This window comes from Bemisia tabaci, chromosome 3, assembly GCF_918797505.1.
Source record: "Bemisia tabaci chromosome 3, PGI_BMITA_v3".
Classification (NCBI taxonomy): Eukaryota; Metazoa; Arthropoda; class Insecta; order Hemiptera; family Aleyrodidae; genus Bemisia; species Bemisia tabaci.
In genome coordinates this window covers 45,401,432-45,418,170 of record NC_092795.1, presented here as the reverse complement: position 1 = coordinate 45,418,170, position 16,739 = coordinate 45,401,432, and the positions used below count along the sequence as shown (strand labels likewise).

Genomic DNA, 16,739 nt, shown 5'->3' with positions numbered 1-16,739 from the left:
TTGAAAGCTGGAAATTTTTCCTTCGATATATGATGACGGAGGTCTTCGAAAGTCACATTTTTTTGGCTACCATTGAGGAGTAATATTTCGACTGGTGAAACAGCAAAAGTGCGTATCTTGGTTGCAGGATTTCAAAATATTCGCTCCTATTTTATTTTTTGAAAGGGGACCAAACCAACATCATGGCTCGACATTTTTACAGAATATTCCTCACATAGAGAGTGAAAACAAGCAAAGTTTTCAAGAAATGACTCCAGTATTTTTTAATGAAGGAACGGAAGTATGACAAGAAGTCTGCAACACCGCAAACCGAAATAGTATTTAAGCAGTTTCACCATCGATTTACTCTTTTCCAGCTCTTTATATCCGTTCATGGTTTTGATTAGGTTCCAAGAACCTTTCTTTAGATTCTTGCAGGTAAGGATCACATAAAAGCGTACAGAATAAAGTTGCTGTTCCTATTTTATGGATGTGAGGGGTTGAATGGCAACCAGTAAACGCATGCAAGAACAGCTATCATCTCGGATTTTGCGCGTTTAACATCACTTTGAAAACGCAAAGAAACATTGGTGTCTGCTCATCAATTTGATGGAACATAGGTTTGTGCAATGGATTCGTAAGTATGCCTATGCTTCGATCGCACTCGATGGAGTAGAGACCCACCAACTGAAACGCCGACTGAAAGTTTTCTAAATTATTTTCGGTACTTATTAATTGTTCATCCTCTGAGTCTAGGGCATCTGAAATTGAGTTCAGAGTTTTTGTGCAGTAACCAGCAAGACACCTCACTATTAGTGGCTCATCATTTTTCACTTGTCAGCCATGATGGCAATCATCTTGATTATCTCGTTTCATTTTTGTGTAAAAGATTTTTTTTACATTTCATTTAGATTCGTTTTGTTGACTAAAAATGCGTATGAATTGATACCTACCTCTCTTGTCATCTCACGTGATTATTTTTCTCATAAAAATTCACACTCCTTGCCTTTCAAATTTGGCCGACATCTTAGACTTCGGGCACCAATTTTGACCGGGGGGCTTTTTTGACTTCAATAATGAAATGTACGACCAAAATTACATAGGAAATGACATATCACTTGCCTTATCACGTAAAAATTTGAAAAAATGCACCCTCCTGCCTTTAAAATTTGGCCACCATCTTGGATTTGAGGCACCAATTTTGACCGGAGGGACTGTTTTGACTTCAGTAATGAAATCTACGACCAAAATTACATAGGAAATGACATATCACTTGCCTTATCGCGTAAAAGTTTAAAAAATGCACCCTCCTGCCTTTCAAATCTGGACGCCATCTTGGATTGGGGGCACCAATTTTGACCGGGGGGTTGTTTTGACTTCAAATATGAAATCTGCGACCAAAATTACATGGAAAACGATACCTCACATGACAGGATATGCACAAGTGAAAATACCGATATTCCGGAGGCCTTATTATGGGCGCCATTTTGAATTTTAGGCATTTTGAGGGGTGCTCCGGGATCGGACAGTGCTAGCATTTTAGGATACTGTTTGAGAGAACCTATTAATGACGTTTACACAGGTTTTGATCACATTTTACATTGTTAACGGCGTTCTCACGATGATCCAACGCGAAAATTCGGCAAAACATAGCGAAATCAGGGCCCCCTGCCCCCCCGGCCCCCATGGCCTCAGAATTTTGGGCTCACTTGCGAAATTGAACCTTCTATAGGTAAAGATGATATCCTGAAAGTTTCATGCTTTCTTCCAGAAATGCACGATTGTTATGCTTATCCGCCCTACATTCCCAGTAAATCTGAAGCTCTTACCCAGGTTAACTCATTGGGTATTATAATAGATGAAACCCTTAACTGGTCACCACATGTACTGAAAGTCACTTCTAAAATTAATTCTATGAAATGGGCACTCAGAAACTTGTCTAAAGTTTTATCTCTGCCATCGTGTTTAATGTACTATCATGCTAACATAATCTCACATTTAAGGTATGGCCTAGTTTTGTGGGGTCTCAACCACTGCTCAGGGCAATTATTTATTGAACAGAAAAAATGTCTAAGACTGATATTTAACAAACCATTTAATTCCCACTGTAAACCCTTATTCATAAAGTACCAACTTTTAACTCTTCCATCTATTTTTATTCTAGACAGCCTAAAATTTGCCATCGACACCGGCCTGATTCGTAAGGACATGATAAAGAACATGAGAAACCCTTTCATCAATTATGAAATTGTTCGCCTGAAGGTTGCTGAACAGTCTGTGTCTCATACTGCCATCAGACTGTTCAACAACCTTCCCTTGAACCTGAGAAAAGCTCTTCTGAAATGGGAAGTAAGAGAGTTCATGGCTGGTCTAAAAGCCTTACTAGTTGGCAAGGCTTTTTATTCCTTAAATGATTTTTTTAATAATATTTAACTGTAATTTACTATACCTTTTATTTTATTTTGTAAAATTTTGTAATATTCTTAATGCTTCCCTGTGTTCTTACGTACCTATATTATATTAATGTGTAATATTTAGGGGGGGTGGGTTGACAAGTATTATAGCCACAACGTGTGGCATTTATGTACATAAATTATAAATAAATAAATAAATATATTGAATTCCTTATTGTACGTCCTTGAACTTTGAACTCCAGTGAAGAATCATAATTTTTGGCATTTGCCAGTGTTTTTGCGCCTTATGATGTGGTATTAATCCCTCTAAACTGAAGAATAGTTATCCAACTTTCCTTTCTACACACTGAGCACATTTTACATGAATTTATCTCAAGTGTAGTCAAAAAAGTTTTCACTGTGCGACATGGACTCAAAGCTTACCTAGCGACGACGTCACCAACATCCTGCCGTTCAAAGTAAAAACGGCGTATAAGCATTCAAACGTTGCCAAATTTCCTTTCAGAAAATATTTATTTTTGAAGAAAGTAATGAATATTCTTCCATGAGTTTTTCAGATTTTACGGATCAAATCACGAACGAAATCATCTAAAAAATCGAAAGAGAAATATTTTTAAATTTTCCTGAAAATCCGTGATTTGTCGAGGGAAATTTGACAACGCCTGATGGCTCATGCGGCGTTTTTCCTTAACACGGCAGCACTCAACACCCTCCGTTAAGCCCCTACCACGACCTTGCAAACCGCAGTGTGCGGATGAGGATCCCGCGGATGGCGACGCTCGTCAGCGACTGAAAACTAAATTATTTCCTGATTGTGAAAATTACAATTCCGGAGCTGGAATCGTTGTCACCGCTAATCATGGATAATCATGCGTAATATTCATTACGCACATACGTTCGCTGGATGTCGGTTTCAGCTACAAAATAATTGCCATATCGATAGGCAAATCATCGCGGGAGTCTTTTTCCGCTCTTTAGGGAAAATGCGTCAAACGGATTTGTCGGGTTTATGGAGATTAATAAGCCTCGCGCAATTTGTGTTTAACATCACAGCGCAAACCGTGCACTGAAAAAAAAAATCTCGGTGTATTTACTAAGAAAAGGGTAAAATTACCAAGAATTCAGGGTTCTATTTTATCCCAGTTTTTTCTTGGTTAAATTACCATTTGTGGAATTGGTAATTTTACCGAGAAATCTCGCTGAAATTATTGAACTTTCTCGGTAATTTTACTGGACCTTGGTAAAAACGCCAATATTTTTTATCGACTATGGTAGAATTACCGAGATAAAATGACAAAGTTACCGGAAATTGATTACCAATAAAAGTGGTATTCTTACCTTAAAAAAACAGTAAAAATACCGGTTTTTAGGTAAGCTTACTAGTCTGTCTTGGTAAAATTACCAATAATTGGTAAAAAAGTGAGATGGTAAAGGTACCAACGGACCTTGGTAAAAACGCCGAGAATTTTTTTCAGTGCGGGTATATGGAGATTAATAAGCCTCGCGAAATTTGTGTTCATCATCACGGCGCAAATCGTGAGGAGTTATATTGGCACCTCAAGCCGAATTTGAAATTTTAAGAACCAATATTTTTTAAACGCCTGAACAAAGAAAGAGAGAAAGAAATTATTATACGTACAAAAAGACACCCGAAGCTTTTAAAAAATTCCAAATTTTAATGTTTAACTACTGTGAAACTAACTACTTATATTTTATTTCTGTGCTGTTCGAGGCCGGACTGGCCCGGGCGATTGCAACCCGGCCCGGGCCTAGAGCTAGGTTAGGTCAGCCTGCGGCCTGTTACGTGAATTAATTTCAATAATGTGTTTAAATTCATTATTTGTCTTAATTTATCTATGTGTAAATTGTTTTTTAATCATATAACTACCTCAATACACAAGTAGAGAAATTTAGGAATATTAATTTTCCACGGAAAAGTTCTCCGCCAAACTAAGTCAATTTTCCCGGAGATCATGGCTTGGAAATTTTTCAGCAAATATTTTTCTGTAAATTTGTGTCTGATACTAACTTACTATAAACTTATCACCTTCGTCTGTAAATTTAGTGACTCACCAACACATCCAGGCAGGACGGTTGTGACCTGTCACGGCCCGAATATTGCCCGCATTGCTCGGCCAGTATAGTTTATTTAGCCTGTTCATTGTGAGCTGTGACCCGTTGAATAACACATGCCTGCCTCCCACTCATTTCCCCCGCCCCCCTCGCCTTAAAAATTAATTGCCGTTCATAACTGACTCACCGGTCAGACGCACCGGTCAGCCACAGGACAGCGATGCCGCAGTGACGACGCACAAAAATTATGGCCTATTTACATCCGCGTACGAAATAAAGTCGGTCAGCCTAGATTTTAAAGTTACGCACCGACAGTGGCGCTTATGGAGGAGTAAAATTCGACATTATCACAGACGATGCAAGTAATACTGTTGTGTGCTAACGTGCTGCGGAAAAACGCCGTATGAGCCTTTAGTCCATGCCAGATTTCCTTTACTAAAAACTAAATTTACAGGAGAACTTTTGAATATTTTTTTTTTCCATTTTTCAGATATTTTTGTCCGTAATTTGATTCAGCATATCTGAAAATTTCACGGGAATATATGCATGACTTTCCTCGACACACGGCAGTATACACTGCCGTGCTATGGAAGAACGCCTTATGAACATTCGAGAGTTGCAAAATTTCCTTCGATAAAATGTTTATTTTTGAGGAAAGTTATGAATATTTTCCCTTGAAATTTTCAGGAACTTTAGGTGAAATTGGGTACGAAATTATCTGAAAGAAAAACATTCATAAATTTATCAGGAAGTTCGTGTTTTCTCAAAGGAAATTTGGAAACGCCTGAAGGTTCATACGGCGTTTTTTCTTAGCACGGCAGTATGGGTGTTCGTCTCTCGGATGGATAGTATTCAGTGTCGTCTGATATTCCGCGGAGTTGGATTACATGAGCATGGCAATGCAACTGAGTCATCTTCTTCTTTAGTCGGTTGTCTGACTTTAAGGGTGTATCTCAATTTCAACGTGAGCTCCGGAAATCATGGATTCATGCGGCCAACAGGGCTCACGCGGAGATTGAGGTATGTCCTTACGTCAGAGGAGTGACGTATTGTGTCTGATGATTCAACTATTAAGCACATTGCCCGAGGTCCTGTCGGCGTGCTCGGCTCCGTGAAGTGAAGTGGGAGATCACATTTATAGGGACAAAGAAAAATTAACGGTTGTTGCGGAACTAGGTCTGTCTCTTCGTTTCTCGACGAGTAAATGGGAAGATTCGTTTATATGTTCGGCTAAAGTTTAAGATTAATAGAATAGACTGCAGTAGAAAGGTAATAGAGAGGAGAATACATAGCTTCTATGCCACCTAAGAATACAAAACTAAATTTTTCAGAAAATGACTGTATCAAGATTTGTAATATTTCGACGTTAACGAAAAATAAAAATCCAAAGCACTAATGCCCGTGAAAAAAATCGTGTATAGTAACGCCGAACCGGTTAGTCGTGAAAACCGAATTTTGGTTGAAATAACCAATATCTTCGGCAAAAAATACGAGGCCAACGACAAATTTGATCACCAGAACTGCAGTTCAGTTCCTGGTACAAACGATTTCTGAATTGAAAACTTTGATATTCCATAGGAATTAAGTTTCTTCTTCGTGTAAACACTTCTCAGTATAAAAAATTCAAGAAGTCTACCTCTTTACGGATGGGACGGTTTAATTTCAATTGCTTTTTCTCAAAATATACATACATGATCGTCAAACATGATGAATGTTTTAAAGAATGAAGATCTGTTCAGAGGGAAGGATTAATCTCAAATGGTATTGAGTGTGCCTTGTAGCATCACGTCTGTCCTAAATTACATGTATGTAGCTGATCGATCACGATATAAAATCAACCATTACCGATGCTTGCGTCCGTCGTAATAAACCACGTATCGCCATCTGAATAGTGACGCCTTGTCACCTATTGTTTCATTGTTTACTCAATTTAGTTTCACTCTTCGCCGAGTGAGTGCGTGACGGCACGTGCCTTGGTGGAGCAACTTTTCTTAATTGGCAGATTTTCACGCTTGCGATCTCAAGAGGCTCTTTCATATCTTTTATATCTATTTGGAGTGAGATGCACGTCTCGCCTTAAGAGACTTAAGCAAGAATTAACAGAAATAGGTCATGCCTCATAATATACGTGAAGGACACAACGGAACGGGACAACAAAGAACTATGATGAATCAACGTATAATTGGAAACAAACTTCGAATATATCAGTCAAACTTCAATTATGTGGATATGTCAACAAATTTTCGGCTCTTTTTACCAACATTTTCGAACGCCACGACCGGATTTTGGCACCAGAATATTGAGTATAAAACACAAGTCTCCGATAAACACGAAAAACTACTCAAAGCACTGATGTTCGGTGTCTTAAGCTCGGAAAGTTATGGCATGGACGGAAAATTTGTGTAGCTTGACTCTTTAATTTTTCTAAAATGCTAAAAATCCAATTCTTTAGAATTTTATGAATAATTTGAAACAACATAAATCATGAGAACTTCTTAATATTCCGCGCCCTTCACTAGTCCCAGAATTGTAAATGTTAAGTCTTTCACCCATAACACGTATGGCTCGTAAGAAAGAAGTTAAACCCAAAATACGATTTCCGCCAGTAAACCCCGCCCTAACTTGTACGTTGTTGATACTGTACCGATACGATAAATTCGGCTATTCCGACCTAGTCTAAAGCTCAAAGCTTGACCTTCAATTAAGGTTTAATCTATCAAGGATGAACGCTCGTCCGTTTCCGGCCTTCGTTTGAGAAAGTTTGTCAGATTTCAGTCAACTGCGAACTTATATATTCTGTTCTATTTCACTGATAGATGCATGAAACAAACGATATTTGGACGAGTTATGCTAAAAACAACTATTTTACACGCAAATTCCATACACATAGCCTTCCTTTAGCATGAATGCGTCCATTAGATCTATGCCCTCTGTTAGATTACCTGCTGAAGTGCTGAAGTTACGCATTGGTCGTTATTTCGATACAAAAAGTAAAATTCAATATTCAATAATATAAATCCAGTATGACACTTGAAATCATCTGGACCGAAGAATTCAATATAAATTTGGTTTTTAGCACAAAATGTCGGTTTAAATTCGAATCCACTTAAACACTATTATCTCAATATTGTTGGTAGTGATTGACAAAATATTTTGGCCGTGTGTGTGCTTACAAATTTGGAATGAGGACAAATTTTAATAGTCAGGGCAGGATTTAGGGGGTGGCCACATGGGCCGCGGCCCACGGCAACTTTATGGGGCGGCAAATTTTTCAATTTTTTTAAATGTAGGTGTAAAATAAAACCGGATTCAGGAAAACAAATACAAACGAGAAAAGGCGACAAAATCTCTCATTATCTGAGAGTAAGGTAATTTCTAATTTTGTCGTCTTTCGGTGATACAAGAGCCAGCACCTTTAATTAACCGAGTTAAGACTAAGAGAGAAACCGAACACGGAATTTGGCCTGGAACGGCGCGGCGCAGAGAGCAATGATGACGAGACTTGAGATGAAAAGGAGAAACCCTCGGCGCGGCGCGACGGTTGGCATGTAACACATATCAGCGCCTACAAGGCTGCATGAATACTTCGCGCATTGCGTGACAGTGACAGTGTGGCAGCTGCGGTCAGCAGCGGACGGCGTGAGACGCATAGCGCCTACAAGACTGCATGGATACTTCACGCGTTGCGTCAAACACAGTGCGTTCGTCTGCGGCCGGCGGGAAACGCATAGCGCCTACAAAATGCGCCATGCGCCATTGCGCCAAAAATGGTGCGGTCAGCGCGGCGCGGCGGCGGAAGTTACAATTTTTAACACATTTATGTTTGTTCTTTCATAATTGTTTCGTTCATTCCTTATAAATGGAAAGTCCTGTCCACACAGAGGTAGGTTTACGGAACTTAACTTTCGCGCAAAGTTCCGTGAATTTTTGCTAGTAGTGTTGACAGGGCTTTCACAAAAAATGTGTCCAACATAATTAAACGCGTCTTATGTACCCCTTCTCCTTCGGCACGTTAACTTAATGGTTTTTATTGATGTTTCAAAACGAATGAGAAGAAGGCGGCAAAATACAGGCGGCCCAAGGGTAGCAAGTGGGTAAATTCGGCCCTGGTAAGATTGCTTGCGTTTTTCTGAGGTATAAATCATTGCAATAGGATTCTGCGATGCAGCGATTCTTAACCACTATTTTTTGGTTGTGAGTTCACTTAATTTATAGTTCGATAGCGAATATTAAAAAAACATGCTATTAATTGTGATGTTTTAGAATGCCTGACGCTGTTAATTTTTTTTTTTTCGAGACAAACTGGAGTACACGTTGCAATGAGAAACTAAAATATTTGGTTCATTTTAAAAATACACACCATTAAATAGGCACCATTAGTTTCTCTGTGCAGATAAATGCTTTGAAGAATGGGTCAGAAATTTTAGTTCCTTATTGCAAAATGTCGTCCAACTGATGAACGTCATCGTTTGATACTTTGCCAGAGTACTTTGTACGTATGGAATGAAGAAAAACTAGTAAAAAGGTTAAGAAGCAGCGCCTGTCAGTTTCCTTTAGAAAAAGGAAAACGAAAAATCTGCAGTTTTCACTAATGGAATTACACATTTTACAATAGGTTCCTTCATTTGGACCAAATTTCGCGACAAGGAACTATGATTTCTACTCTTTACAATGTAGAAGAATACTCACCATTTCTGCCAACGGGGACTACATAGGTGAGATCGCTGAATTCTATGTCGACCGGAGGCCTTTTGAGAACGTGCCGTCGTGTGAGTGGGGGTGTGCCCGGGGGGATTGTGACCAAAGTCGAGGGAGGGCTGGCGCTCCCCCCATTTACCCCATTCTTCCCGTTCCCCACCCCGGTATCAGTCCGCTCCTCGAGCTTGATACCTGTATCCATTTTAACCTGAGTTCACACCTGGAACACAAACGAAAAACAAATTAGTGATGTACGTTTAATCTTATTCTATAATGTAAAATCATACGAGTCACGTGTAACGCATAGCGACTGAGGCGCACAGCACGTCGAAGGGTTGAACCGCGAGGCGGTTAAAGGGCTTGGCCCTCTAGTTCAGTAAGTATGCTTTACAACCAACGTATGGGTAAGATCGGATCCTGCACTGAGAAGGAGACACCGATATAGCCAGGAATGAGATGACTACCTACTTACAGAGTAAGAAAGGGTTCCTAAAGTTTTGGCCTTTTGTAAGTGCTTTCCTGAAGAAGCTTGAAAATTCCTGAAGTTTTGCCATTCATTCTTATGGCTGAGCACAAACGAGCACACCCCATCTTTCCCTCTGCATATAGTTCTGTTGGATAGAAATACGTCCAACTTATCGTTAGTTTGTTATTAAACTCATTAGAAGTGCCATTTTATCAAAATTAAAAAAGTTTTGCAGGGAAGCCAAAACTTATGAAAATCTTAAAAAACCCTATCCGCTGGAAAAAATTGGCAGGAATTCATTATGACTAAAGAAGAAAGTCCTTAAAATTTCTGACTTGAGGAAAATATTCGTGTTAAAAAATTAATCAATTACGCTAAGTGCATTTCAGCTGTTGGCAACGGAATGCTTCTCGGCGTAATCGAAATCTTACGGCTCCTCAGTGTGTAAACGACGTAAAAACATTTCTTGAAGTATGTGCTCGGTAAATTAGTATGGCTTCTTGAATAAATAAACAACGTGTAATTGACGACTATTCCAAAAGTGATATATGACCCATTAAATCTATTTGGGCCATAAATATGGAAAATCGTTATGTAACCGCTCGCGCCTAAGTTTCATTTCAATTTTCTTCCTTAGATAAGACTTTGGCTCTACGATCAGTTGCTTCGGAAAATGAACTAGTGACTGATTTTTTGCTCCATAAACCGAAGGCCAAACACATTAACCATGAACTTGGAATGGCCTCATAAAGGTAGCCGTCGCTTATTTACTTAATTGATTTTTTTTCTCCCCATGAATAATTGAATAAGTGATGCAATCATGCTTTTCCGCACCGCGCTATAAAGTCATTATTTCGTTATTCACATTTTCACCGACTTTCTTCTCAAAACTGTCTACTCCAATTAAGTTCAAAGTATTTACTCCAACAAAATTCTAAAAAATAAGAATCGTTAATAAATTCTAATAATATTCAATGTACGCTAAGTTCCACTCAACTCAACCTCACGTATCGTCGCTTCTCACGTGAGGGCGTATCTTAATTGCCATGTGAGACCTGTTTTACATCTAAATGCATGCTTACTGAGGCTAATGCGGGAATCAAGATACACCCTTGCGTTAGAGGAGCGACGGTACGTGGACGTACGTCTGTTTCACGATTTTGAATTCGCAATCCTTGTAATCATGCGCAATTATTCTCTACTTGTATGTTTTTTTCCTCTGTTTTTTCATATGTTTTACGTGTTTTTAGAGTTGATGCCTCACAAAAAGTATACTAGAAAAGTTTAAGAAATGTTAATTCCGTTCATAATGCGCGTTCTGGGTTCTGACCTGAATAACCGAAACGAAAACTGAAATGCTCAATGACGGTGAACCGAAACTGAACCGTAAACCAAAATTTTCAACGATAATGAAATGGAGCCGAAACCGAACCGAAATTTACCAGTCTTTCTCAAACCGGTTTTTGGACCGATTCAGAAAATCATTTCGGTTGACAGTTCTATCCAGTCTTCGAAACTCACAGGCGTCAACGCGCCAAATGCGCCTAAGAAATCGGTAATGGCGCCTTAAAAATAAAGGCTCTCCGCCAACGTGACCCCTAAAAATCCCCCCCTTCCCCCAGAGAAAATCCTAAGATTATTGCTTGGTGATTTTTCGAAATTTCTCCCAAGTTACAGCTACTTGCTCTGTGACTAAACATCTTGCGTCTAACGTTCCACTGAATACGCCGTGATATTTAGACAAAAAGTCAGTTTGGCCCCTGAAAAATCTTCAACGGCCCCTAAAAATCGAGCTTGATGATCGAAACTCAAAGATGCGTTTCGAACGCTGGTTCTATCTATATCCCCATGCTTTTTAGGTTTCGCTCCGAGGTTTTTGTAAACGCAAAATCTATAAGATGGTAAGATTTGAGGAACGTGCTTACTTACGTTCCTAGGAGTTCAATATAAATACAAAGAGAATTGAGAAATTTTGTAGGATTGGTAGCCTTACTTGATGATCTTACAATCAAATTTTGAAAATCTGTATATTTATGCAACGATATACCGCGGGAAATCGTAACGCGTGCAGCCATGCATACAGGTTACGACGTTATACGGGCCTCCACCAATCCGCACGTTTTTGCACCGTTGGTCGGCTGGAGAAGATGCGAAAAGCAGCGTTCCTTCCTTCCACCCGTGGGATGGAAAAGGACGAGAAAGTCGGCTGTTTTACGTAATCGTCGAAACAACAGCTACGTCCAAGCTCATTCTGACGGGATCGCTGTCGAACGGGGTTGTGGGGACGCCGTGAAAATTCCCATAAATTCCATGCCGAGCCATACGGAAAAGAGGAGATTTTGTCCAAGTTTGGCAACGCTGCATCAATACAGTCGTGTCCCGGCCTGGCCAGGCCTGGCAGCTTTTCCGCGCGCCCGAGCGAAATAATCGCGGGGGACATGCACACGAGACGTTGCAAAATTTGTCTATTAAATGGATTTAGCAAATAGGAACCAGCGCGGTTATACAGTGTTTTCAAAATTGTGCAACTTCTCCTTTCCTATTAAATATACTCGATATATGTACAGTATTCAAGTTCACACAATTATATTCCTTTAAAATTGCTAATTATTTGGTGGGAAGCAAAGAAAATTGCTGTTCTGGAAAATTTTGTAAATGATTATGGAGAAGCAACATTGTTCCAACACTGTAATCGCGCTGGTTCTTTTTTGCAAAACGCGATCCAAATGGTGTCCATGTGTTTTATATTTTTTAGTACACTATTAGTAGAAACCTCGGAGTGAAATATGGCATCACCCTTTGATATAATATCTTAAATGATTAACAAATGCATACAAATGATCGTGATAAAAACCGTAAAAAGCTGTTAAAAACACATGAAAACCAGTACATTTCGGGGTGAGCAAGTATCGACCACTACTTCAACGGATAAAATTAAAATAAAATTAAAACCTTAAAAACTACCTCCACTCCATCTCGATAAAAATGCTTCCATATCGAAATTTTTCAAGAATCAATATGCTCTCCTTCACATAGGACTGATTTTCTCAGTGCAAAAAACAATTTCACTCGCACTAAGTGTAGTTTGAGTTAGTATAGTTTGTAAATTGCTCTATCACTGGGGACTAGTAAATTTTCGACACACAGTCTATGGTGGAACCTTTGCATTTTCAAAAGTTGGCAATCGCGCAGAATGAGACAATCAACGCTCCCGTAATGAGTCATTGCAAAGCGTAAAGCTCAAAACTAGGTTGGCTTTCCACCGCTCATTCCCCGATGAACGGCAATGAGTAAACATTGAGGATCTTATGGCGCACTCTCAGTCATGCACCGTGGAAAATTACCTAACCTGCGGTTCACTCTGCGCCTGTGGTTTGATGGATGACAGTCAGATTTTTCCCGAGCAGGTTGGTTGTTGAACCGGGAGACCAAAGTCATTTCAGTCCCCTTCTTCATCAGAAGTGGCGAATATATTTTCTGTAACGCAGCGGAACTTCGAGCGGCTAAGGCCAGGGATAAAATAAGTACTCCAGAGACCATAACGTCAACAGTGCATGTCATTACAATTGGACATAACATTGATTTATGGTAAAATTAACGATTTTGCGGTGATAAACGCGTGAATTATCGTTGTCATGTATGTTGCCTTCCATGACTCCGCAAATTCTCTGCAGCGAGAGGCAGTTAAAACGCTGAACCGTCAATTTATTTTATGCCTATCTGTTATTATTTCTCCTTTAAAAAATTCCGCCACCCACACCCCGTGTGTATTAGACTAAAAGCTTTGCGAACATTATCGCGCTGTAATCTTCTCGTCAGGGAACTATGTGAATGCTGGCAATGATATTGCCTTGTCGTAAGGTCAACATGAAAAGATAGAGTACAGACATTATCTATAAGAGCGCACACGAAGAAAAAAAAGTATGGTGGTGGTTACACAATTTTTTGTATATAATACGCGAGGAATTTAATACTGTGCACGGCTATTTTCCTGACAACATCAGCCAAACGGCTGGACGCTAAGTTACTTGCCTCGTGTTAACATGCGCGGGGAGATTTGTCAAATATTCGGCACTTGGGCGCGTCGTCAGGGGCTGACTTAGTCATTTCGGAGGAAATTAGCAGCTATAGGAGTTGCAACCATGAGTGGAGGAAGAATCTGGCCGTGTGAAATTTCCAAGTTAGTACCTGCAGATATCTGGTAAACTTCACGCGAAACTTAAAATGGCCTTTGCGTTGTCATGTTGCGCGATTTTTTGGTTGAAAATTAACAACAAACATTCTACTTATCGCTATGAGGGCGACTTAAAAGGCGGGAAATATGGCATCGTGTTGGATAAGAGGTCTTTTTGGCGTTGCTTTTTTTATTGAGAAACTGCGTGGGGGCTATTTTAAGTTTCATGTGAAGTTCTGCATAACTAGGATGACTCACCTGCGTCAGATTATGCCTTTCCTACAGCATACATTTTTCAGCAGGGAAAAAGGTGCAAATTTCATCCCCAGATTGCAAGGTAAGGTATGAATCTCAAATTTTGCCGCTGCGATTTTTTAGCCATTTTCCACATTTACGACAGTTTTTTTTTTCGTGCATCGTAGGAAAAACTTCAATAAAGTCAAGGGTTTAAAATCCATCAATAAACTTCCAGCCGTACCTTTAAGTTGCATCAGATTGAGTCACACTAAATATTGGGATTATATGTATTTTCGCTCATGACAAAAATCGTACAAGCGGTCACTGGTTAAGTCTAGGATCGCACGTTTCTAGAAAAATATCACGCAGTTTGTCTGGGCGTCCATCCCATTCCGCAAAAAGGGGCAACTCATCTCAAAAGAATGAAACCGGTTTTCATGCAAATGGGCACTTTAAATATTTTCCTTTTCTCGCTGTTCCGTCCCGAGCGTGTCAAATCTAAAATAAAAACATTTCTCCGAAAACATTCCTACACTTTTACTCTCTTTCTCCATATCTCATCATAGGTAATGATTAATAGAGAAAAGCGAGGGACGCATTATAACACATATTTGATTTTCTCCTTTTTAAAGATCTAGGATCTATTTTCTACATACATGTGTTTGTACATAGAAATAGAGAGAAATCCAACTTTAGTTTTGAAAGTTCCTGTAGATCCGTAGATAAAAATCTGCAAGCAGATAAAGTAGTAACCTATGTACAAATAGAATGTGGCGGAAGTTTCGTTGAAATAAGAACTAACAGTTACATAATTTTTTTCCCCCGCAACTTTTTCAATATTTTACCTTTTGTATGCACAATCATACTTGAAACACATATGTTTATACTGTGCAATTTTGATTGTTTGCATCACCAAAGATTCGTGCGAATAATTAGTATTCACATGAATTGATTAAATTTTATTACTAACTTTTTTACGACAGGCACAAAAAAATTTATAAATTATTCAACTACTAAATGTATTCGTGAGAAAAAAACGGAAAAGCCATGAGAAAGTCCAAGGTTGGGCGTTCGCGTTGTGGATTCCACAACTCAGTTGAACATCAATAGCTCTAATTTCCTTTTTTGCGCACACTTGAATCAAGATAAAAAAAAAAAACACGGTATGATTTGTACAGTTTCTATTTTTATCGAGTTTTTGGAGGACCGTTTCAAATTGGAAGGAAAATTGGATTCACAAAAAATGTAGGTAGCGAGAATGAAAAAAGGATTTTTTTCTTTAAAAGAATTCGCGGACCAATTAAGCATAAGAAAATGTGCGTATATGCGAATACAACGACTAGAATGATTGATAATGAGAGAAATTACAAATACTACGGATAATATAAAAAAATACAGGGAAAAAACGCGCATCTAAAATGAAGCTGCAGATGAATGCTTATACGTGATGGCGGTTTCAGCAATCATTATCATACTTATTGTCTCGTTATCTTTCTTCTTCGAAAAGGCACCATGCGTTCTTTTGCAATAAGTACATTGTGTTCCAAGTAAGAAATATGAGTCTAAGACTTAGACTGAAATTCGTTTTAAATTAAAATCTAACCAAAACTAAAAGGAGAAAATTATATCTATTTAGAAATAAAAACAAAATAAAATTACCCATATTGTTAAATAGACGGAGAGGCTGAGGCTGTATAAACGTAAACTCCCTAAAAAAATCGCAACCTTTTTCATTTCTTTCTAACAGATTCGCCAAATGATGAGCGCAGACTGATTATTGAATTGATAGACAAAGCTATAGATAAGTAATAGTTAAAGCTATAGACAAAGCGACAAAGCCATAGAAGCGATAGAGAGCTAGAACTGAGAAGACGTAAGGAGGGTGGGGCGATCCTATTAGTTGGAATGGGTAGTTCTCACAAACGAAGATGGGAATGACAGAATAACTTTAGAGTATCTTTTCGTTCAATTGCTGTTACTTCGTCCATTACTTACCTTCGTCGTCCATTGCAATCACCCCATTCCATCAATAGTATCGCCTGTTTGCTTCCAGGACTTTATGTCCACCTACCTTTTCGTCCATTAAATAAATGTCCACCGCTATTTATGTCCACTAAACGTTAAGTCCAGTCTTTATTAAGTCCACATGATTTAATGTCCAACCATGAATATGTCCAAAATTATCCAAATTGTGGACATGTTATGTCCACATTTTTTGTCCACATTTTTTCTCCATTTAAATGACAGGAACCACCTCAAAAATAAATGCATACTACTACTACCTTCATTCTTAAAATCATTTCATTCATGAATCAAGTCATGAAAGAGAACAGACTCTAAGAGCAGATAAAAACATATGTTCATGTGTACACTGTACGGATATGATAAGATGAAAACCAAAGCGGGAGCCTAGGAAACGCTCCAATGCCAAATTAAACATTTTTCAGTAACAGATGCAGTCAAAATTGAAAGTCCTCTTTAACTAGTTATTTCGTGCGCCTTCAATCTTGTAGGATACTGTGCAACGCCTCTGACGCGAAATAGTTGCTTAAAGCGTTGCGGCGCGGCAGGCAACCAGCGTGACACGCGCATAGGCGCCTACAAACCTAACGGGATACTTCACGCGTTGCGCAATGCGTGAAGTATCCCGTTAGGTTTGTAGGCGCCAGTGCGCGTTCTGCGCTGCTAACACGCCGCT

At 39.1% G+C, this 16,739-nt stretch overlaps 1 protein-coding gene across 1 annotated transcript in view; it reads right to left on the bottom strand.

Moving 5' to 3' along the window:
- LOC109030636 (ATP-binding cassette subfamily G member 4) overlaps positions 1-16,739 on the bottom strand; it is a 122,750-nt gene that overhangs the window by 69,382 nt on the left and 36,629 nt on the right. The window contains exon 2 of the mRNA XM_019041696.2: positions 9,156-9,384. Within this exon, the coding sequence (XP_018897241.1) occupies positions 9,156-9,366 (211 nt within the window). The 5' untranslated portion in view covers positions 9,367-9,384. The remainder of the gene's footprint in view (positions 1-9,155; positions 9,385-16,739) is intronic.